This window comes from Hyla sarda, chromosome 3 (genome assembly GCF_029499605.1).
Source record: "Hyla sarda isolate aHylSar1 chromosome 3, aHylSar1.hap1, whole genome shotgun sequence".
NCBI lineage: Eukaryota > Metazoa > Chordata > Amphibia > Anura > Hylidae > Hyla > Hyla sarda.
In genome coordinates, this window is record NC_079191.1 from 208,339,854 (window position 1) to 208,364,514 (window position 24,661).

Consider the following 24,661-nt stretch of genomic DNA (forward strand, 5'->3'; position numbering starts at 1 on the left):
AAAAAGGAGGAAAATTGGACATAATGTCACACCAAACTCCAAAAATGGGCTGGGCAAAATTGTCACCCTTTCAAAATTGTGGAAAAATAAGATTGTTTCAAACATATGATGCTCCTGTAAACTTGCCTGGGGCAAGTAACAGGTGAAAGCAGATAAAAATTAGAGAATTTCACTTAGTCTTTGCATTGCGTGTCTGTGTGTGCCACACTAAGCATGGACAACAGAAAGAGGCAAAAAGAACGGTCTGTGTGTGCCACACTAAGCATGGACAACAGAAAGAGGCAAAAAGAACGGTCTGAGGACCTGAGAAACAAAATTGTGAAAAATATCAACAATCTGAAGGTTACAAGACCATTTCCAGAGATCTAGATTCGCCTTTGTACACAGTGCGCAACATTATCAAGAAGTTTGCAACCCATGGCACTGTAGCTAATCTCCCTGGGCGTGGACGGTAGAGAAAAATTGATGAAAGTTGTCAACACAGGATAGTCTGTATGGTGGATAAGCAGCCCCAAACAAGTTCCAAAGATATTCAAGCTTTCCTGCAGGCTCAGGGAGCATCAGTGTTAGTGCAAAAAATCTATTTACATTTAAATGAAAAACACTATGGCAGGAGACCCAGGAAGACTCCACTGCTAACACAGAGACATAAAAAAGCAAGACTACATTTTGCCAAAATGAACTTGAGCCAAAATCCTTCTTGAAAAATGTCTTGTGGATAGATGAGACCAAGATGGACCTTTTTGATAAAGCACATTATTCTCCGGTTTTACAAAAAAAAACGGATTGAGGCCTACAAAGAAAAGAACACAGTACCTGCAGTGAAATATGGTGGAGGTTCAATGATGCTTTGGGGTTGTTTTTCTGCCTCTGGCACTGGGTGCCTTGAATGTGTGCAAGGCATCATTAAATCTGAGGATTACCAACGGATTTTGTGTCTCACTGTACAGCCCAGTGTCAGAAAGCATGGTTTGTGTCCGAGATCTTGGGTCTTCCAGCAGGACAATGACCCCAAACATACGTCAAGCACCCAGAAATGGATGGCAACAAAGCACTGGAGAGTGGCCAGCAATGAGTCCAGATCTAAATCCCATTGAACACCTGTGGAGAGATCATAAAATTGCTGTTGGGAAAAAGCGCCCTTCCAATAAGAGAGACCTGGAGCAGTTTTCAACTTTCCGGCGGAGAGGTGTAAGAAGCTTATTGATGGTTATAGGAAGCGTCTTATTTCAGTAATTTTCTCCAGCCCATTTTGGGAGTTTGGTTTGACACTATGTTCAATGTGTTTTTTTTTTCTCCCCCTTTTTTGGTTTAGTTCCAATACACACAAAGGGAATAAACGTGTATAGCAAAACATGTTACTGCAATACTTTTCTGTGAGAAATAATTTTCTTGAAAAATTTCAGGGGTGCCAACATTTACGTGCAATATAATGAAAGAAGAAAGTGCTCAGCTCACCATCCACTAATGAAACGTAGTGCAAAGACTTCAGCTGTAAAGAAGCAACTGGAGCTTGGATTTTTCGGGCCGCTTCCCGTATGTAGAGACCATGAAGATAAGGGGGATCCAGGTCACAAAAATAGTAATAAAACGTAAACAACATTTACGACCATGACTGTATTCATTGTCTACCACAGAGTGCCATGTCGTGCCCACGGACTAATTCCAGTCCCTCCCTACCGAGGCAAGACACTGGTTAGGTGCCCATGCAAGAGTTATTTTTTGTATTCCTGGCGGACGCTAAGGGCACTCTGTCAGGTCCGCCGGTCACCCATCAGGGGGTGTTCTGGCGTGTCATACAATATGATTCCCTCCTCCACAGGCTGCCGCATCCGCGGCTATGGCTCTGGATCCTCCTGTCTAGTGCGAGGTCTCTGCGGAAGTGGATTAGTCCTGATTTCGATATGCCGTACAGTAGTCTCACCTATCACTCCTCTCTCATCTGCTGCGTCCGCGGTTGGCACTCCGGTACCCCACTGCTGATGCAAGGTGTCTGACGGAGTGACCCATTGTCTCCTATGGACCCATAACAGTAAGCCAGACAGTGGTCTGCGTGGTCTCCTCAGCTGTCTATCACTCAGCTGATGTATCTTATGCCGGAGTTATAGTACCCCACTGCTGTGGAGGTGTATGAAGACATGTCCCAGGGTGTCCTATGGACCCTAGATTGGGTACAGGGATGCATTCTGCAGCTCCTCAGCCTCCCCCGATCTCTCAAGGTGGCAGGGATACTATCTATGGGTCCTAGGCCTCCCCTCCCTCCCACATGCGGCAGCAGGACAGTAAACGCCTATCTGGCTGTCCCCTTTTTATCCAGCGCCTGGAAGTGTACTTGTTCTGACAGACTGTTGTCTGCACGGTCTCCATCGCTGTCGGTCTCCCATATCTGGGCTGCCTCGGGCTTGGTCAGGTTTCCTGTGTACACCTCTGCTGGTGTAAGCACTCTGAATGAGGGTCCCTGCAGGTACTCGGGACTGGTAAGTCAGCCAGACTTTCCTCTGCTGGGTCTCTTACGCCGCCAGGTCGCTCGTTAGTTTGGTCCTACTCCAATACCTCACTTTCTGTAGGGGGATTCGATGGAGTGTCCCTGAGCATTCTGGAATCTTATACCAGGGTCTACTACTACTACATCGAGTCCACTACCATACACTTCCCACACCGTGGACAGTAGTTCAGGTGTAGTTACAGGTAAGTCTCCCAGTGTTTCTCCATGGGCACTATACAATACATGACATACTGGTTTGCAGGGTTCCCTCCTTTTCCAGGTTCCTCTATGCATGCTTGCTGCTCTTACGGCTGAAGGCTGGTAACCCACTTTCTGTGTGTGATTTCCGGTGTGGCCATGGTCCCTATGCCAGACTGTCTCTGTCTCTCTTATGGTTTTCTATCCTGCCAGGTCACCTTCCCCATTCTTGCCGCTCCTGCGGTTACAGTCCGGTGACTCATTTTCCAGGTGACGTTCCAAAGAGTGTGTCTGTGTTTTCATTGAATCTTTTATACTTGCCGGCCAGACTGTGTCTGCAGGTTTCCTGCTCCACATACATTCTTCATCCTTTGCAACTGCGACCGCAGTCCTGGTGTGTTGGCGCCATTTGGAGCTGGGTTGTGGGCGTTTCCTGAAGGTTACATGGACTTTCACAGAAAGAGCAGCACTCTCTCTTCCCCTTTCTAAGGGTGCAACGTTAGACTCCTAGGGGCATGGTTGTGACACCATGCTGCCGGTGTTTTGAATGTCTGTGGTTTCTTTCGCGGTTCAGACGCCGTCTCTGTTGCCTTAGGAAATGACCAGAATGGCTCTGTTGACACCTTTCTGGTCAGGGTTACACCACGTTGAGGTGTTCCTCTCAACACTTTGGGTGTGTGTGCTTCTTACTTCCATTCGTAGTCAGGACTCAAATTAGCTCCTCCATTCCTTGATATGTTGTTGCAGGCTTCCTGGGGACTACGTCCACCCAGTACTTTTCCTCCTTACCTTCGGGCGGCATTTCACTGCTCCTATAGTGCCTGGCGCACTTTGATCATCCCCCCTTCCACAGGGGGTACAGGGATCAGGGAGCTTGGCATGGTCTGGGCCTGGGTTTCATAGCGATCACCCCTTGTTTTCCCCTCCTCTGTATAGGTGGGGTACCTGACTTGGCCTTTATTTTTAGCTGAGAGTAATCAGCTGAGCTGCACACTTTTGCAGCCTGGCTCTCTCCATTTCATGGTTATCTACTGCTGCTCATACAGACTTGGCACTCTACTCTGTTGGAGGAGTTTATGCACTCATGTATGGTCCTGCCATTGCTCTCCTTCTCCCTCGGTGCATTCTCCCTGGAGGGGTTTGTTCCTCATTCCTTGTCGGTGTCAGTTGCCCTACTCTGACTCTACAGTCTTCTGGAGTAACTTTCCCTTTTGTACCCCCCCCCCCCCCCCCCCCGTTCCCGTCCTGACAGGATGTTGCTTTGGTCCGCTCAGACTAACATGTCTGGTTAGTCTGTGTCTTGGACACTATCCTAGTATGCTGTGTATCTAGGTCAGCCCTTCTGGTTCTTTGGGCCTTAGGGATGGTTGTGGTCTTGGGCAGGTTAACTCTCCTGCCCCGACTTCTCCGCGGTCCCGTTTGTGAGGCGGTCTTTCTTTACCGCTCTTCTTCTTTTCTAGACGTAGAAGTTTGTCAACCGGAGCGTTTCACGGATGTTGGGTTTACTTACTCCATAGGTGTACGTCTTCCAGGCGACTCGGGAACCTCAGTTTACCATGTCGGACGCCATGTCGGCTGGTGTTCCGGGGTGCCCCTTTTTCAGGGCATTTTGCTCCCTTTTTGGCCTTATTCTTTCAGTCTCCTCCTTCTTGGGTCAATGCACTCCCGGGGCGGTGGGCGTTCCGGTCATCCAAATTACTCTACTCTAGCTTGTTTCGCCTCCCAGGTGCTCGCGGCGGGCCCCTGGGACAGAGGTTTTTTGTCTGCAGCTGGTCATTGATTTTTTTTTTTTTTTTTTGCACCCGGCCTCTCCACAGCCAGTCCCTTCCTCCTTTTTTTTTTCCGGTCTCCACCTTCTGTACTCTCCTTCTGCTCAGGCGTACGCTGCTCTCCCTGGCGTTATTCCATTTTTGTTTCTCCAACTGGGTTAGCCCTCCTTCTGTCTTCCCTGGAGTTGATTCCTACCTCCTCCCAGATTGGTTCCGGCCCTTCTGGCTTCCTGGTCAATGTTTTCTTGTCTCTCTTTATGGACCGTAGCTTTGGAGTCTTTACACAGGACAGTCTCTTCCTTGGCGTCCTAGTGCTTTTCCATGGACGGGGGTTCTTCCGGGAGCTCAGTTTGTGGGCATCTGTTGTCTCTGCCCGGGATTTTGTCTGCAGGCCTTACGGTCGAGTGGGTCCAGTCTCTGGACTGATTCCCCTTTTTGCTGTTGGTTGTTTTTCCCACCCTAGAGGACTGCTTTGGTATGTCACATCAGTATAGGTGTCCCCCCAATGAAGAGTGACCGAGAAAAGGAGATTTTTTTGTACTTGCCATAAAATCTTTCTCGGAGCCTTCATTGGGGGACACCGCACCCACCCATTTCTTCATTTTAGGTTTGGATTTTCTTTTCCAGTTCTTGGGTTTTCTATCCGGGATTCCATTCTGAGGTCCTTCGGACATATTTCTTTGTTTGCTTCTCCTACTGCTTGGTGACAAAACTGATTACCTCAATTCCAGTCGGCGGGTATATCCTGCCAGGAAGAAGCCACCTTTTTTTTTTATTCTAGTGTCAAGTCTGCTGTGGAAGCATCCGAAACACAGAAGTTTGGAGTGTTTGTGACCCCCCTCCATTCATGTCTATGGGAGGGTTCATGACTGCTAGTACGTAGCAGTCATACCTCCTCCCATAGACATGAATGGAGGGGGCATGGTGGCTGTAGTCACCAGTCATCCGGCACGGAGCGGATTTTGCTCCATGCACGGATGACTGGGGTGCCACGCCGGACATCACGGGGGTCCTTTGGATAGGTGATATGTTTATCGGCAGGGTTCCCCTTTAACACTAACCCCTTTAACAACAAAAAAACAAGCAACTACCAAGATGGTAAGACTTTCAAAGCAGGGCTTTCTCTCCTGCACCAGGCTATTTACATTCTAAGCTTAATCCATTGTATTTATACCTTTGTTATATTTTTGTGGATGCATCTGTTGTACCTAATGTATAGAGCCCTAGATGTTAATGGGAGTATAAATAATCATATATAATTAATTACAGAAGAACAAGTACAGAAGGGTACCTCTGAGGAAATGAAGCGTATTCTTGGGCAGCTGATTGGACTTAATTCCCCAAATTCTATATGCAGAGCTGCAAAGGTAAGTACAATAGTATCTACCAGTTTAACTAATATGAACCATTAAACATTATCTGTGTAGTAAGGATTTATTCACCCTCTGTAACGTCCCAAGGTCTCCACCTTATCTGTCACACAGGATTTCCCCATGCATTCTTGACTGCTATCTTATTAGTACAGCTTACTTCTAGAGCTGATGTCAACTATGTATTGTAAACTTTTATAACTAGTAATTCATTGAATGTATTCACCCTTTCCTTTAGCCGTGCACTTAGTGCTGTGTGCTTACTTGGGTTGGGGTTATGTCCACGAGAACAAATAAAGAGGACCTGCCTGCTCCTCTGACATGTCTGTTTCAGAAAGTACTTGTATTTTAAAATAAAATAACAATGATGGAGTATGTTGTGTCTTTTTTTTTTTTTTTTTTCCCTTTTAAAGCGCAACTGTCACTAAAAATGATACCCCTTAATCTGTTTAATGCAGACCCTGTGCAGTCACAAAATGTGTTGGCGCATCTTGTTCCTTGTGATGACTTGCTATTAAAGAAGTTCCAAGTTTTTAATGCAATCCTGGTGCTGACTGCTTAATTGCTGCTTTTATGGTGTTAAAAAAAAAAAAGGGGGGTCTGCAATGCCTCCGTTGCCATACTCGTCTCATTTACTTCAGCGCTTTGCCTGCCGTGTGATTGACATACAGATCCTCGGCAAATGCTTGCTCCCGATGGCTCTCCGCTATTTGCGAAGTCATCTTGCTGCATGCTGTAGAAAAAATCGCTGAAGGAGAGAAGAGAGGCGTATGCGGCCCAAAGGCATTGCAGGCCCCTGTCATGCCTATCCGACTGTTTCTGACTCTGGACAAAAGTGTTTTTTTTTAACACCATAAAGACATTGATTAAGCAGCCAATGGTAAGGCATCATTACATGACTAATCTGCTTTTAAATACTGGGTGTTATTTTAGTGGGTAATTCCTAGTGACTGTTGCACTTTAAAGACTGCATTATGTTTTCCCTCTGTTGTGGAAATTAATTGACAACGAAGTGTAAATATTCCCTTTATAATGAAGTGTGTCCATCTATGAATGTACACGTGTTATTTGCAAGTTAATGTCCAGTTGCCAATTTATGTCTACATTTCCAGGAGGAATAACTGGCATGGAACAATGCAGCCGTCTAATAATAATAATTTAAAAAATGAAAAAATCATGGGGTGCATATACATAAAGCTAAAAATTCACTTTAATTAAACATTGCAATCTAGAATGCCAGTGATAGGCTGAAAAAATGAGGAACACTAAAGTTACAATACTAGAAGTATTGTAATGAACGTATGTAGCCCATTCCCATTAGAGAACACAGACTGGCTTTTTTTTTTTTTTTTTTTCTTCTTCTTCTTCAGTGCTTTAAGTGATTTTAACAATTATTTTTTTCCCCTTTCAGAGTTTATATGATCAATGTAACAGTGGCAAAAGCCTGGATTTAACTACGATTAGCAAAGAGACAAATCAGAACACCTGGACGATGAAGTGATATGCGGCTTCTGAAGCTTTGGTAATTTATATGGCTAGCTCCAGTGGCTACCAAAAAAATAAATATATAACAACTTAATGACCATTTGTACTACTAGGTGTTCTGTGTATTCATCAGCTTATCTGTACTTAAAGGGGTACTTCGATGGAAAACATTTATTTTATTTTTTTAAATCAACGGGTGCCAAAAAAATTAAACAGATTTGTAAATTACTTCTATTAAAAAACCTTTATCCTTCCAGTACTTTTTAGCAGCTGTGTGCTACTGAGGAAATTCTTTGTTTTTCTAATTTCTTTTTTGTTTTGTCCACAGCGCTCTCGGCTGACACCTGATACCTGTATCAGGAACTGTCCAGAGCCGGAGAAAATCCTCATAGCAAACCTATGCTCCTCTGGACAGTTCCTGACAGCTGTTAATAAGTACTGGAAGGATAAAGCTTTTTTTAATAGAAATTAAAAAAAAAAAAAAAGTTTTCCACCGGAGTACCCCTTTAACAGTGTGAACTTAACCTGTTGCCCTTAACCTGTACGCCCTTCACCCACTCCCTTTCTATAACGCGGGGCCACGCCGTTATAGCGGGTCAGCCTCTAACAATGGCCGGGACCCGTGGCTAATAGTGCGGCTCAAGTGAAAGTAAACTACCGTGGCTAAAGTGAAAGTAAACTAATGCGGTTAACTCGGGGAAATCGCGGCATCCTGAACAGCTGTAGGATAATAGGAGGGTCCCCTTACCTGCCTCCTGGTGTCCAATCACCGAATGACTGCTCAGTGCCTGAGATCCAGGCATGAGCAGTCAAGCGGCAGATTCAGTGATCAATGGTTTCCTATGAGAAACCATTGATCAATGTAAAAGATCAGTGTGTGTGCAGTGTTATAGCCCCCCTTTTCCCATAAAAAAAAACCTGTGTAAATAAAAATAAACGTGATATCGCCATGTGCGGAAATGTCCGAATTATAAAAATATATCTTTAGTTGAACCGCACGGTCAATGGCGTACGCGCAAAAAAGTTCCAAAGTCCAAAATAGCGTATTTTTGGTCACTTTTTATATCATTTAAAAAATGAATAAAAAGCGATCAAAAAGTCAGATCAATACAAAATTGGTACCACTAAAAACTTAAGATCACAGTGCAAAAAATGAGCCCTCATACCGCCCCGTACGTGGAAAAATAAAAAAGTTATAGGGGTCAGAAGATGACAATTTTAAACGTATACATTTTTCTGCATGTAGTTATGATTTTTTCCAGAAGTACGACAAAATCAAACCTATATAAGTAGGGTATCATTTTAATCATATGGACCTACAGAATAAAGATAAGGTATCATTTTTACCGAAAAATGCACTGCGTAGAAACGGAAACCCCCAAAAGTTACAAAATGGCATTTTTTTCTTAAATTTTGTCGCACAATGATTTTTCCCATTTTGCTGTAGATTTTTGGGTAAAATGACTGATGTCACTGCAAAGTAGAATTGGTGGTGCAAAAAATAAGCCATCATATGGATTTTTAGGTGCAAAATTGAAAGGGTTATGATCTTTTTATAATGTATAAAGAGTAGGAGAGGCTCTTATCAACTAGTTTCCTGGGACCTGAGCTACTCAAATAACGCCTATACCCACGGTGTAAAAAATGCAATAAATAAATAAAAAATGGAAATTGAGGCTCAGGGTCAATGAATATTGGATGATGATATGTTTATTACAATAAAATATATATGATAGTTAAAGTGTGTGTCGAACCTCACAGGGCCCTTGTGGGTCGGCAAATACACAATAAAAATTCACAATAGATATACAAATATAATACGGCAATTGTAACTAATATCAACAGGTAATTAGTAAAATTCATAAAATTGTAAAACATTTTTAAAATATGAGTATCCACAGTATCCGATAAAACTGCCAAAATAATCCACAGTGTCCGATAAATCAGTCAAAATAATCCACAGTGTCCGATAAGCCAGCCGAAAAAATATATTCTTGAGAAATTGATCTAATAGTTCAGATGGTGGGTACCATGAAAATAAAGTGCATATTGATCTCTTAGTAGTTTTGTTCAAATGAATCCCCTTGTATATGAATATTTGTAATCCGATGTATAAGTTCTGGCTCTTTATGCAAAGAGCCCACTGCTAGAGACTGGACAGTCTCAATGATATGCAGCAATGTCTGAAGTGAGCTTATAGGGAGGATACCATGTTGCTAGACAAGTGATACTATGTATGCATACAATTGTGTTTAGGTTAAGGGTTTAGTTCTCTTGAATGAAACACCTGCTGCTAGAGATTTTGCGGTCTCAAAATATGCAGTGGGTTTTGGTGGGCAAATAAACAGGGGACTGCAGCGCTTCAAATGTACAGCATAGCTGTATACATAGTGCCTGATGTGGCGCTGGTGGTCCCGGCTTGGTACAGATGATGGTCGGCTGTTAGAGACACGGCTTGTCTCAAAAGATACAGCAAATTGTAGAGGATCCGATCCTGATTTATCGGACACTGTGGATAATTTTGGCGGTTTTATCAGATACTATGGACACTCTTATATATTTTTAAAATTTTTTACAATTTTATGAATTTTACTAATTACATGTTGATATTAGTTACAATTGCCGTATTATATTTGTATATCTATTGTGAATTTTTATTGTGTATTTGCCGACCCACAAGGGCCCTGTGAGGTTCGGCACACACTTTAACGATCATGTATATTTTATTATAATAAACATATCATCCGATATTCATTGACCCTGAGCCTCAATTTCCATTTTTTATGATTTTTTTTATAGTTGAGTAAAAAACGAAAGTGCAAAAAAAAAAACTGAAAAACCCTCCGTCCCCAAGGGGTTAGGAATATATGTACAATTGATATACTAGGATTTACTTTATTTATTTATTTTTTGCAACCCTGCCACAATGAACTGGAAGTCCCTTTTTAGTACACTACTCCTTTAAGAATGTTTGTGGACAATGCAATCAATAAGGAACTCAATCAATTTTGAGAGGAAACAAATCCAGACTTTGGCTTTATTGAAAGATGATTGCAACACAATGTTAAAGGCAACTGAGTTAATAGTGTTGTCATAAGGACAGCTACCAATATGGCTTTTTCAAATAGTTTTTTATTTTCAAAAGCATCGAACCCCAGGGGTTCAGTGAGTCAGTCCCGGGGGTTCGGCGGGGGAAGTCGCAACAGGACAGGCAAACCAAGCAATTGCTTGGGGCCCCGAGTTGGCCCCGGGCCCCGAGCAGAGCCAGTGTTTGCCCGTCCTGTAGCGACAGGGCAATTTCCCCCATCACTACTCACTCCCTGCGGCCCGCGTTAAGTTTAAAAACGCCGGGCCGCCGGGACATAGCGCAGGGATGTCACTGACGTCCCGTGCGTGCGCCCATGGAAACGAAGGCACCGAGGACTGGAGGATAGAGATGGAGGAAGACGCGCGCTGGCCAGCTTGGTAAGTGACCAGCGGCGCGTCATCTTCGGTGCTCCGACCACCGGTCCCGAGCACTGAAGTGGGCAGTACACAGGCATACAGCCTCCAGCCATACACTGTATATCTAAAAAGCAAAACAGAGGACAGCGCCTCGTGTATTACCCCAGGTAACGTGGTCCCTGAGGGTAGCAGGGAAACATCGATTCTATAGAGTGGCCACTTACCAGACTATAGTAAATATGCACATATCGCCCCTTTTAAAGAGGTTGGAAGAGATCCTTTTGAGTCCAGACTGCTGAGCCCAAGGTACATCTGGGTTGAAGATAAACTTCTCCCATGTGGAACAAACAAATAATGTGAAAATAAACCTAAAAAGGGCGCTGTTAGGAGCTTCAGAAGAATCCAAGTGGACGCCAAGTAAGGATTGAAGTGCAGGAGAGCACTATTTTTATTAACAGATACCAAAAGACGTGTTTCGGAGGCAATCCTCCTTCCTCAGTAATGGCATACAATACATCACTACAAGGTGCCTTTTATATACTGTGCAAAGGAAGTACATACAGTGGGTGGAGTCACAGATTATAAAGCTAAATTAAGTAACCAGTTAAAAAAACAGAAAATGCATTACATAGTCAGTAGTAGAATAAAAAAGTACATAAGTATACATAAGAGTGTATCAATTCATAAAGAACTGGGACTAAAGGTCAAAGCAAGCCCCGCTCCCGTGCACTGGTAGTACTGCACGGGAGCGAGGCCCGCCGAACCTAAACAAAGCAGGGAGAGACATGTGTCCGTGAACAGTAGCAGAGCTCCTGGTTGTCAAGGTGGTCACATGACTGCCGTGGTAGTTAGCGGCAGTCACGTGACCTAAGGTAACCAATGATGATAGAGGGGAGTGAGTTAGCTCTCCTCTAATAAACACAGCATCAGCATGGGAGCGCAGGAGGCAACGCGACCGCAGCGCACATCCAGCAGCGGTCCTGTATAGAAGGAAAGACAGATACTATTAGATACTAATAAAATTACAAGGGGCTACAATGATGGTGTTATGGTCACAGCATATATATAACTCGTAACATGGGTGTAGGAAAAATAACATGGGGCATATTTAACTAGTATATGCACAAAAAATATTGTACAGTATAAGTACATGCTGTTAGGTGATCACAGCATATCAAGGCATATAAAGGCATACAAGTATATAGAAAACTGTGTATGTAGATATAATATAGCCATGGGGTGTATATAAGAGCAGCATATATGGGAATATCGCAATTAATTGGAATAAAAAATAAATAAATATGAAAAATATATAGAAACAATATAATATTGGAGTGGGAGTAAAAACACTAAGTGATTGTAATAATAAATCTAAAAATATACATAAATTATAAAAAGTTATCTCACTGTATAAAATATGTATAAAACGTGACCATTTATACATGTATAGAGAAAATCATATATGGATACAAGCTGTGTAGTGCTTATCACCATATTAATTTTAAATTGGTTCAATAAATAAATGGCACAAATGTATATTAAATAGATAATTACCTTTCTATACAATGCTAATAAAATTCCGTAAGTAAATGCTATCATAAAATGTATCCAAATATATAAAATTTTAATAAATTTTTTAAAAAAAATAAGTTTATAATGAACTTTTGATTAATTCATTTAACCCAAGCGGTATGAATGTACGGAGCTTATAGAGCCAAAAGTTTTCCCGCTTTTTTTAAAGAGGAAAAGCGGTGCAGATTATCTTTAGGAATCCCTTCAATAGGTGTAATTGTAATGGCCCCAAAACCAGAATTATTATGATCAGTCAAATTTTTGAAACACTATGAAGTAGGAAATAGGGTTTTCCTTAATCGAAAGTTCATTATAAACTGTTATTTTGTTAAAATTTGATATATTTGGATACATTTTATGATAGCATTTACTTACGTAATTTAATCTTAATTTAATTTTATTACCATTGTATAGAAAGGTAATTATCTATTTAATTTGCGCCATTTATTTATTGAACCAATTTAAAATTAATATGGTGATAACCACTATACAGCTTGTATGTATATATATATATATATATATATATATATATATATATATATATATATATATACATATAATATATAATTTTCTCTATACATGTATAAATGATCACGTTTTAATAACTTTTTATAATGTATGTATATTTTTATATTTATTGTTACAATCACTTAGTGTTTTTACTCCCACTCCAATATTATATTGTTTCTATATATTTTTCTATATATTTTTCATATTTATTTTTTATTCCAATTAATTGCGATATGCCCATATATGCTGCTCTTATATACACCCCATGGCTATATTATATCTACATACACAGTTTTCTATATACTTGTATGCCTTTATATGCCTTGATATGCTGTGATCACCTAACAACATGTATTTATACTGTACAATATTTTTTGTGCATATACTAGTTATATATGCCCCATGTTATTTTTCCTACACCCATGTTACGAGTTATATATATGCTGTGACCATAACACCATCATTGTAGCCCCTTGTAATTTTATTAGTATCTAATAGTATCTGTCTTTCCTTCTATACAGGACCGCTGCTGGATGTGCGCTGCGGTCGCGTTGCCTCCTGCGCTCCCATGCTGATGGTGTGTTTACTAGAGGAGAGCTAACTCACTCCCTTCTATCATCATTGGTTACCTTAGGTCACGTGACTGCCGCTAACTACCACAGTACTGCCGGTGCATGGGAGCGGGGCTTGCTTTGACCTTTAGTCCCTGTTCTTTATTCTGTTCTCTCTTCTTTATGAATTGATACACTCTTATGTATATTTCTGTACTTTTTTTTTTATTCTACTACTGACTATGTAATGTATTTTCTGTTTTTTTAACTGGTTACTTAATTTAGCTTTATAATCTGTGACTCCACCCACTGTATGTACTTCCTTTGCACAGTATATAAAAGGCACCTTGTAGTGATGTATTGTATGCCATTACTGAGGAAGGAGGATTGCCTCCGAAACGCGTCTTTTGGTATCTATTAATAAAAATAGTGCTCTCCTGCACTTCAATCCTTACTTGGCGTCCACTTGGATTCTTCTGAAGCCAACAGCGCCCTTGAAAAGGTTTATTTTCACATTATTCGCTTGATACACTGTATATGGCTGGAGGCTGTATGTCTGTGGGGGAACACTGCCTATATCAGTGGTCTTAAACCTGTGGACCTCCAGATGTTGCAAAACTACAACTCCCAGCGTGCCCAGACAGCCGTTGGCTGTCCGGGCATGCTGGGAGTTGTAGTTTTGCAACATCTGGAGGTCCACAGGTTGAAGACCACTGGCCTTCCTAATGTGGGGGAACTCTGCCTGCCTAATGTGGGGGAACTCTGCCTGCCTAATGTGGGGGAACTCTGCCTGCCTAATGTGGGGGGAACTCTGCCTGCCTAATGTGGGGGGAACTCTGCCTGCCTAATGTGGGGGGAACTCTGCCTGCCTAATGTGGGGGGAACTCTGCCTGCCTAATGTGGGGGGAACTCTGCCTGCCTAATGTGGGGGGAACACTGCCTGCCTAATGTGGGGGGAACACTGCCTGCCTAATGTGGGGGGAACACTGCCTGCCTAATGTGGGGGGAACACTGCCTGTCTAATGTGGGGGAACACTGCCTGCCTAATGTGGGGGGAACACTGCCTGCCTAATGTGGGGGGAACACTGCCTGCCTAATGTGGGGGGAACACTGCCTGCCTAATGTGGGGGGAACACTGCCTGTCTAATGTGGGGGAACACTACCATTGTTGCGAAAATGACATGAGTGGTACTTGCCAAGGTAAAGCAGCGCATTACTGAACTGGTCTCTGAAAGAACAGCAGAAGTCACACTGATTTGCAGTAAATATTCATTATGTTTTTGTGTGAAAATCATGTTTTCATGATTTTGTTCTTAATGGTTTTGCTCATTGTGTGCACCTATGTATAAATAGATACTTAAATCTAAACCTCCTATGTTTTGAGTTTGAAATAATCCTATATTATTTTCCAACTAAGAGGGGTTCTGTGAATGCGCATATGAAACTGGTGGGGTTCAGTACCTCCAACAAGGTTAAGAACCACTGTTCTATTGTCTATGGGTTAGGTTGTAGAGGAGCCAGATGACTGTAGTATCAGACTACACTAAAAGTTTTTGTGGTGTGTTTCTGTGGGGCCACATAGGCCTACATAGGAACACAAAACTGGTAGGGAATAACAAAGATTCTTTACTAATTTTCTTATTTATTTGTGTTCTAGATGCAATGGATAAATAAAAAGTGCTGGACGTGGCTTTTAAGGTATATCTTCCTGAAGATCCTCCTCACCGTTATACGTCGGACCTCATTGATCCTACTTTTAAATAAAGCTCTCAAACCATTATTATAGTCCCAATGAACATCTATGGTAGAACAATGATATAGAATAACTTTTCTCCTCATGCTTCGGATGGTGTCAAATCAGAATATGCTAAAATAGCCAGTTCTAGATTAACACTAAGCCTGAAGGTAGATAAGAGATTATATAGATTATATATGCAAATAGCAAGAACCAGTAAGCAGTTCATCTGTAAAGTGTTGAAGGCATAGTCCAACCTCTGCATAGGGGATGTGTGTCTGATCGCAGGGGGGTCATTGTCTGTGAGACCCCTGGAGATACCAGATCCCTGTACTCTGGTATCTTCAGCACTCCCATAGACTATTAATGCAGTACATGCCGACCCATCGCACCATTTAGTCAGGATCATGGGAAGTTCCAGAGGTCAGACTACCCCTTTAAGCCAGAGTGTTCATTTGTTGTATAGTTACACTGTGTCCATTGAGTTTAGCTATTCACTTCAGTATTAGAAGCCTCAAAGAAATTTGTCATTAGGTGAACATTTAACCTTTTTTTCCCAAAATGCTACAGTATCTGCCATTCATTCCATAGTTGACTACTCCTCTGCTGTGAATACTTTTTATTTCAGCTACGTCTATGCTGTCATTCCCTAGAATCAAAGGTTCTCTTCTGCCACAGTGTAAATATGTCATACCAGAATTGTTTGGTTTTATTGTCCACTTTGTGTATGTGAACACAGACTTCATAAATCCAGCTATTCATTTCTCTGACACCTTGTATACATTGTAATGCACTTTTGTATATTATTTTCCATTTCTAACTTACCCCTGTGTGTGTTCATTTATGAGATTTTTTGTCTGTAAGATGTACATATTCTTAATATGAGAACATTTCCAAATCAGCTTGACATTAACAATGAAACATTAAAACACATAATTGTTAATTTCTGTTTCCTTTGTGAAAAAAAATCTTTATTTGGATATAGTCTGAGGAAAGTTTTCAGAAGTACAACAAAATCAAACCTGTATAAGCAGGGTATCATTTTAATCATATGGACCTACAGAATAAAGTGTGTCATTTTTACCGAAAAATGTACTGTGTAGAAACAGAAGCCCCAAAAGTTACAAAATTGTGTTTTTTCTTCAATTTTGTCGCACAATGGTTTTTTTTTTTCCGTTTCTCTGTAGATTTTTGGGTAAAATGACTGACGTCATTACAGAGTGGAATTGGTGGCGCAAAAAATAAGCCATCATATGGATTTTTAGGTGCAAAATTGAAAGAGTTATAATTTTTTTAAAGGTCAGGAGGAAAAAACGAAAGTGCAAAAATGGAAAACTTCTGGGTCATGAAGGGGTTAAACCACTTAAAAAGACACTTTTTGTTTACACAGGAATAGGTGTTTTTTTTTTTTTTTTAAGTTATCTTCAGGACAGCACATGTTGCACAGCTGCAGTGTAGAACTGCTTCAGTATGGAGGGCCTGGAAAAAGTTTGAAAACGGGAAAGAAGCATTATTGTCTAATAGGATATATTACAACATTTTCTTATATTTGCTTGTAGTATACATCAATGCAAAGTTTGTTTAAATGACAGTGCCTAGAGACATGTCGAAAGTTTTAACCAATCAGGGTCTTTGTGCTGGGACCCCCACTGATCAGGAGAATGTTTGGGGATGTATGCTTGTCAGAAGTTACAGTGACACTTTGAAAACAGCACATTTGTTCTTTACTTAGATTTTATGTGGTATATACCAGATTTTACCAACTTTGCCTTGTTGGTAAACCAGTTTAATAAAAACAATCTAAAAAGTTATTTTTGTGGACAACAAAATTCTTTTACATGCTTTTTTTTTCTGGCAGCACATGTTGAGCCAGAAAGAAGTTCCGCAGCGTACTCCTAGAAGACATATCGTACAGATGTGTGAAAAAGTAAGCACACACCTTGGAGTTGCCTGGATTTTTGTATTGATTACTAATACAATGTGGTCAGAGTCTTATTATAGACACACAAAATCTAACTTGACTAGTAACACAAGAAGTTGCAAAGGAAAATGTGACACCTTCCATTTAATAACCTGTAGATTCTACTTTAGCAGCAATCACTTTTACAAGATACTGTAGCTACAAATAAGATTTGCCCAGTGTTAAAATGGAACTTGGGACCATTCCAGGAGAAGAGAAACATGGCTGCTTTCTTTAAAAACAGGACCATATCTGTCCTCCAGGTTGTGTGTGGTATTACAACTCTGCTTGATTTACTTCAATGGAACTGAGCTATTACCACACCTGAGCTGTTTCTGAAAATACTGGCTATGTTTTCTAATCCTGGAAAACCCATGTAAAATGCTGGTCTTTAAAGGGTTATTCTGGTGCTGTAGAAAAAGAAAATATTGTACATACAGATGTAGCCATCATTACCATGATCGTGCGAACACTATATAGAAGATTGAAGAGATGAGCAGCGGAGGACCGAACTAATAAGAATCAGAGCTGCAGTGAGGGAGTTGGGGGGAAGTTAAAGGGGTACTCCGGTGGAAAACTTTTTTTTTGTAATGAACTGGTGGCAGAAAATTTTAACAGATTTGTAAATTACTTCTATTAAAAAAAACGTAATCTTTTCAGTACTCTTAAGCAGCCGTTTGCTCCAGAGGAAGTTATTTTCTAATTGAATTTCTTTTCTGTCTGACCACAGTACTCTCTGCTGACACCTGATGCCCGTATCAGAAACTGTCCAGAGCAGGAGAAAATCCCCATAGCAAACCTATGCTACTCTGGACAGTTCCTGACACGGACAGAGGTGTCAGCAGAGAGCACTGTGGACAACACAAAAAAGAAATTCAAAAAGTAAAGAATTCCCTCTGTAGAACACAGCTGCTATAAAGTACTAAAAGGATTCATATTTTTTTATAGAAGTAATTGACAAATCTGTAAAACTTTCTGGCACCAGTTCATAAAAAAAATTCCACCGGAATACCCCTTTTTAAAGGGATTTTTTTTAAACTAATTTGAACCAGATACTGAAATATGGTGGTGTTTTCTTCTGTTTCTATTTTCTGATTGTAATTTTAATTTTTATTGTACGTTATGGGATATGCAATCTTTTCTTTTTAACAGCTTTTAGAGATTTTTTATAGCAGGGCCATTTCAAATGGACTGTATACATAGCTGAGCATTCTCTGTGACCTTTTCAGGGGTCATTTACAGAGAAGGAATGCTGAGCTCCAGCTATTGTGAATGGTGTTTTCTCTGTCATCTTTTACTGTAGTCCTGTGTGTAACAAAAATTAAGTATTACAGGGAAATGGTCTGTGCAGAAGAGGAAGTCTCTCCTTAGTTTTAGTCTTAGTGGCCAGAAATAAAACTGCAAGATTTCATGGTTACTATAAAATATATAGTAAAATGGAAAATCTGAAAAAAATGATGTTGAAGTAAGATCTATAGGTAAATGTGGTGGCTGTGGGAAGCTATGCTGCTCTGATCAGCCTTGACCACATTTTTGAAACAGTTACATGAGTGGCACTATAAAGGGGATGAAATCATCATTTATCTGCAAAGTGAGCTTTGCCCATAGTCTGCATTATTTGTATGCCAGAAAACTGGAAGTCATTTATACAAAGTAGACTTTTGGAAGTCTCCATCCATTTCATAGGAAGGGTAGGGTCAGTGCTAAATTTGAAGGTAGCAAAATATATATTTAGAATCGGGAACAGTATAAAAGGCCTGCAGAAGAAAGGCGAATGAAACATTAAGACATATAATAAATGATGAGGCTTGGGCCTGCCACCAGCAAAAGAGAGGGTAGTTGTAGTCAGTGGTAAGTTGAGGTTACCCAAAATGCAGTTGGGACATGTGATTTGAGAGGCTAAATTATTATGTAAGTCCCAAATAAAGAGTTAATCTTACTAGGTAAGATCCATATGACAGAATCTATAGGGATATGATCAGAGTTTGGGACCTCAAGTAAAACCTGGAGGAGGCATTAAGGAGGGCGAATTGCGCAATGACTGATAGCATTTTTAGGTGGGTGGGAACCCGAAGTCCGCCCTAAAGGTCCTTTTACATTGAACGATTTTTGAGTGAATGAGTATTCATTCCTAGGAATGCGTTTTCCTGATCGCTTGGCCTCTTACATGGTCCGACTATCGGCTAACGAACAAGCTTTCGCCAACTGATTGCCTCTTTCGGCTGCACATTTCTCTGTGTAAACAGGTGATTGAGGTAATTGAATTTAAAAGGAATCTGTCATCATGTTCATACAGCCTAAACCAGGTGTCATTAGGCCAGTCCCCTGCCGCTTCCTCTCTTCATCTAGCCTTGATTGATAGATCTCTCCCTGTTAGGGTATAGGAGGATAGATTGATTTAGGGAAATTGAGATGGATTTTATACAGATATTTCAGAAGTTTTTCATACTTCAGCCTCATTTTTGTATTGGGACAAAATGTATGTGATAACTGTTTATCACAGCAATCAGATAGCAGTATTTGGCCATTAAAGTTTATTGCAGGATTAACTGAGGTTATTCTGTGTCAGTAACCTTATGAATAAATGACTGAGTAACATTTTAACTTACTATACTCTATACTTGAATAGGTATGGACTTCTATACTTGAATAGGTATGGAGCAGAAAAAAGTTGGTGGTTAAACAACAAAAAAATAACACTTGTCCATATGTTGTTTTATTACAGCTCATTTTCATTCAAATGACCCAGAGTAGCAATGCCAGACATAACCGATGGACAGATGTCCAAAATTAAATTGTGGAACCCAATATGACTGCACTTAATGCTATCTTTGTTAAAATCTCTTCTGTAATTGTAACTTGGAATGATATCATTGATAATCTGTGGTTTAAAAAGTCATCCACAAGCATGCGATGGAATTTTATGAGTATTCCCTACTGTATTGGATCAATAGGGACCATGTAGCATAAAAATGACCAGGGCCGTTATATTGTAAATGCCCATATTTTTTGTTTTTACATGTAGTAATTGGCGTTGAGCTCAGGACTATTGTGGGAGATATCTTAGTCACAGCAGACACAGCTTGTGGGTAACAGAGATCTGGACTTCCATAATGTCATTTAGGAATCTGCTCACCTCTGCCCAATAGCCTTGTATCATTGGACATGTCATGTCAACATCTAAATAAATTAGAGATGCCATCTTTTATAAGTAGGATTAGGCTGTAGAAAGGTAGCCACAGCGATAGCATAGCAACACTTCTAGCTACCTTTTTTTTTTTTTTAAGCAGGGTTGGGGTGTAGATATCGGAACATTCTAATGCCTTAGGTCTACATTTGGACTGGTATAGTGGGTAGGGACCCTTTCTCATATCAGTCTGGCCTACTGCAGAATATACAGTTGTGGCCAATATTAACACCCCTGAATATTAAAGGACAACTGCAGGAAAATACACTTAACCCCTATCCGCAGGGGGAAGAAGTGTCTGATCCTGGGGGGGGGGGGGGTCCGAGCACTAACCCCCCCACGATCAGACACTTATCTCCCAAACAGGGCCCCGGCATTGCTGTGTTTTGCGCCAGCTAATGCGCTTAGCGTCAAGCTCACTGAGCTCGACGGACATGCCTCCTCCATACAGCTCTATGGGAGAGGCGGGGAGGCACAAACGCTGCTGTCCCACCTCTCCCATAGAGATATATGGAGGAGGCGTGTTGGCTACGGCATCATACTTCGGCCGGCATGCCTCCTGCAAAGGAGAGCCGCAGCGGAGCCAGGGCCCTGTGCAGGAAAACGCAGACCCCCACGATCAGACACTTATCCCCTTTCCTGTGGACAGGGGATAAGTTTAATACACTGCTGATTTCCTTTTAGTACACCATGTAATATACATCTATCATGAGAATATCTCAATTTCATATTCAATACATAAAAGCATAAGACACAAAAATAACAAAATAAAAACTTATACAAAAATATACAAAAGTGGAAGCAATTAGACTTAAATGCCCTCATCTTGTGTGTGCTCACATGACTTCCCCCCCCCCCTGTTCCTTGGTCCAAAGCCAAGAATGCTATCGGAGTCGACCAGAAATGTTAGCCAGTAAAAGCAGTCTAAAGTGTACAAGACTATTTCCAAAGACTTTGCATCCCGCCATTCCACAGTTTGAAAAGTAACCAAAAGGTTTTCTAGTCAAGGAAAAGTAAAGAACTTTCCAGGATGTGGTAAAAAGAGTAAATTGATGACAAAGCCCATATGAACTTTGCTTCGAAATATGGCAAAAGAACCATATTCACCATGCAAAGAATTTCAGGCTGAGCTGGAGACATGTGGAGCAAGGGTTTCAACTTATACCATAAGCTTCACACTGAATATAACAAGACTATGGATGAAGACCAAGGGAGAACACCAATGGGCACGGTCACAATAAAAATGTTTAACATGTCTGTCAGACCGGTGACCAGTACACTTTAAAGAAGTTTTCTAGGCAGAGAGATAAGTGACTCATGCTCCAGTGACAGTAGTAAAAAATGATATTTACCCGGCCAGATTTCCAGCTGCTTCTATCGACCATTGTGGTTCTCTTCTTACTGGTTTTCGTGAAGTTTCTTGTGGGCAGAACTGCCAGCTATGCCAATCTGTGTGCTGAGCCTGCACTTCCATCCCTCTCCAGGGCCATATTTACAGCTCAGGCTGCCCCAGGCAGTAAACCTTCACACACCCCATTAACCTCTTAATGCCTATTATGCATACAAGATAATACTCTGGTAGGCTGTCACATTTAAATAATGCTCAATTGTTACTAATGATTCCTAAGTGTACGAAGAAAATGTCCCCACACCATTACACTATCGCCAACAGCCTGAACCATTGATGCAAGGCAGAGGAGGGATCTGTGCTTTCACGTTCTTTATATTGCAGCTTGAATCAAGACTCGTCAGACTAGGAAACCTTCATCCAGTCTTCCATTGGCCAGTTTTGATGAGCCTGTGTGAATTTGTAGCCTCAGTTTCCTGTTCTTAGCTGATAGGAGTGGCACCCGGAGTGGTCTTCTGAGGCCGTAGCCCATGTGCTTTAAGGTTTGGCATGTTTTGCATTCAGGGACGATATTCTGCATACCTTGGTTGTAACAAGTGGTAATTTGACTCATTGTTTTTCTTTCTGTCTTCCTATTTTCGTTTGTCTAAAAAAGAGAAAAGTAAGCAGCAGTTTTGTGGGCAATAATTTCAAAGATGGTTGAGTGTTAAAATCCCAGTAGATCAGCAGTTTTTAAAATAATCAGACCAGTCCAACTGGCACCAACAACCATGACACACTTAAAGTCACTTAAATCCCCTTTCCCATTCTGATACTTAGTTGGAACTTCAGCAAGTTGTATAAATCACCTTGTGCCACCCCCTGCAAGGTTCCGGCCGAGGCACTTGAACCTTTAATATCTAGTGGAAAACTCTGTAATCCCATCGATTTTGCCTAAAAGCTGTTACTAAAATGCACAATAAGGATATTTGTTTCTACAATCAATACAATAGTGTAGTGAGGGACATTTCTCTTTTAAGCATTAACCCCTTAAGGACTCAGGGTTTTTCCAGTTTTTGCACTTTCGTTTTTTCCTCCTTACCTTTTAAAAATCATAACCCTTTCAATTTTCCACCTAAAAATCCATATTATGGCTTATTTTTTGCGTCAGCAATTCTACTTTGCAGTGACATTAGTCATTTTACCCAAAAATTCACGTAGAAACGGGAAAAAAAATCATTGTGCGACAAAATCGAAGAAAAAACACCATTTTGTAACTTTTGGGGGCTTCCGTTTCTACACAGTGCATATTTCGGTAACAATGACACCTTATCATTATTCTGTAGGTCCATACGGTTAAAATGATACCCTACTTCCCCTCCCACTATTCCACCTACCTCTCCCTGTTACCACTCTTGTGTTTTGCCCAGACGACCCTATCTTGAGGGCGGGTATATGTTTTGCACATCTTAAAATGACGTTTGCTAATTTATATGCTCGCCAGGTGGGGTTACACGGTTCTTTCTGTGAGGAAAAACTACGTGACTTGCTCTTTTAGTTATTACGTTATAGTTGATTGGATGAGATTCATCAATGGACTCTCTTGACTCATGTTTTTCTTGGTCTAGATCAATTATAATAGAGTCCCAAACTGTATGTTTGACACAGCTGAACTGAACCTTATTCCTTTGTTATGTATAGTCTGTTATCTATGTTATAAAATAATAAAAACTGATTTGATAAAAAAAAATACCCTACTTATATAGGTTTGATTTTGTCGTACTTCTGGAAAAAATCATAACTACATGCAGGAAAATTTCTACGTTTACAAATGTCATCTTCTGACCCCTATAACTTTTTTATTTTTCCACGTACAGGGTGGTATGAGGACTAATTTTTTGCACCGTGATCTGAAGTTTTTATCGGTATGATTTTTGTTTTGATCGGACTTTTTGATAACTTTTTATTCATTTTTAATGGTATAAAAAGTGACCAAAAATACGCTTTTTTGGACTTTGGAATTTTTTTGCGCGTACGCCATTGACCGTGCGGTTTAATTAATGATATATTTTTATAGTTCGTACATTTACGCACGCGGCGATACCACATACCGTATATACTCGAGTATAAGCCGAGTTTTTCAGCACGATTTTTCGTGCTGAAAACACCCCCCTCGGCTTATACTCGAGTGAACTCCCCCACCCGCAGTGGTCTTCAACCTGCGGACCTCCAGAGGTTTCAAAACTACAACTCCCAGCAAGCCCGGGCAGCCATCGGCTGTCCGGGCTTGCTGGGAGTTGTAGTTTTGAAACCTCCGGAGGTCCGCAGGTTGAAGACCACTGCGGCCTTCAACATCATCCAGCCCCCTTTAGTTCTGAGTACTCACCTCCGCTCGGCGCTGGTCCGGTCCTGCAGGGCTGTCCGGAGAGGAGGTGGTCCGGTGGCATAGTGGTTCCGGGCTGCTATCTTCACCGGGGGCGCCTCTTCTAAGCGCTTTGGGCCCGGCCTCAGAATAGTCACGTTGCCGTGACAACGACGCAGAGGTGCGTTCATTGCCAACGTACTTCTGCGTCATTGTCAAGGCAACGCCTCTATTCCGGGCCGGAAGCGCGGAGAAGAGGCGCCCCCCGGTGAAGATAGCAGCCCGGACCACCTCCTCACCGGACCACCTCCTCACCGGACAGCCCTGCAGCACCGGACCAGCGCCGAGCGGAGGTGAGTACTCAGAACTAAAGGGGGTGAGAGGGGGCTGGATGATGTTGAAGGCCGCAGTGGTCTTCAACCTGCGGTCCTCCGGAGGTTTCAAAACTACAACTCCCAGCAAGCCCGGACAGCCGATGGCTGCCCGGGCTTGCTGGGAGTTGTAGTTTTGAAACCTCTGGAGGTCCGCAGGTTGAAGACCACTGAGGGCGAATGATGAGAAGAGGATGATGAAGGGGGGGGGGGTGTGGGGATGATGAAGGGGGGTGGGGATGATGAAGGGGGGGTGTGGGATGATTACAAGGGGATGATGAAGGGGGGATGTGTGGGATGATAAGGGGATGATGAAGGGGGGATGTGCGGGATGA

The 24,661-nt window shown here is 41.5% G+C and overlaps 1 protein-coding gene and 1 long non-coding RNA gene across 7 annotated transcripts in view; one reads left to right on the forward strand and one right to left on the reverse strand.

Annotated features, from left to right (window-relative positions):
• The window catches only part of TTK (TTK protein kinase), a 105,948-nt gene extending 88,318 nt beyond the window's left edge, over positions 1-17,630 (forward strand). For 4 of the 6 annotated variants that reach the window (XM_056565946.1, XM_056565950.1, XM_056565952.1 and 1 more), the window contains exons 21-23: positions 5,722-5,819; positions 7,234-7,344; positions 15,042-17,630. In XM_056565946.1, coding sequence (XP_056421921.1) covers positions 5,722-5,819; positions 7,234-7,323 — 188 coding nt within the window. In that variant the 3' untranslated portion in view covers positions 7,324-7,344; positions 15,042-17,630. The remainder of the gene's footprint in view (positions 1-5,721; positions 5,820-7,233; positions 7,345-15,041) is intronic. The other 2 variants (XM_056565949.1, XM_056565947.1) reach the window with 1 other exon arrangement.
• Positions 17,631-18,055: 425 nt separating this feature from the next.
• The window catches only part of LOC130362057 (uncharacterized), a 48,064-nt gene continuing 41,458 nt past the window's right edge, over positions 18,056-24,661 (reverse strand). The window contains exon 3 of the long non-coding RNA XR_008891259.1: positions 18,056-22,260. This is a non-coding gene — a long non-coding RNA (uncharacterized LOC130362057). The remainder of the gene's footprint in view (positions 22,261-24,661) is intronic.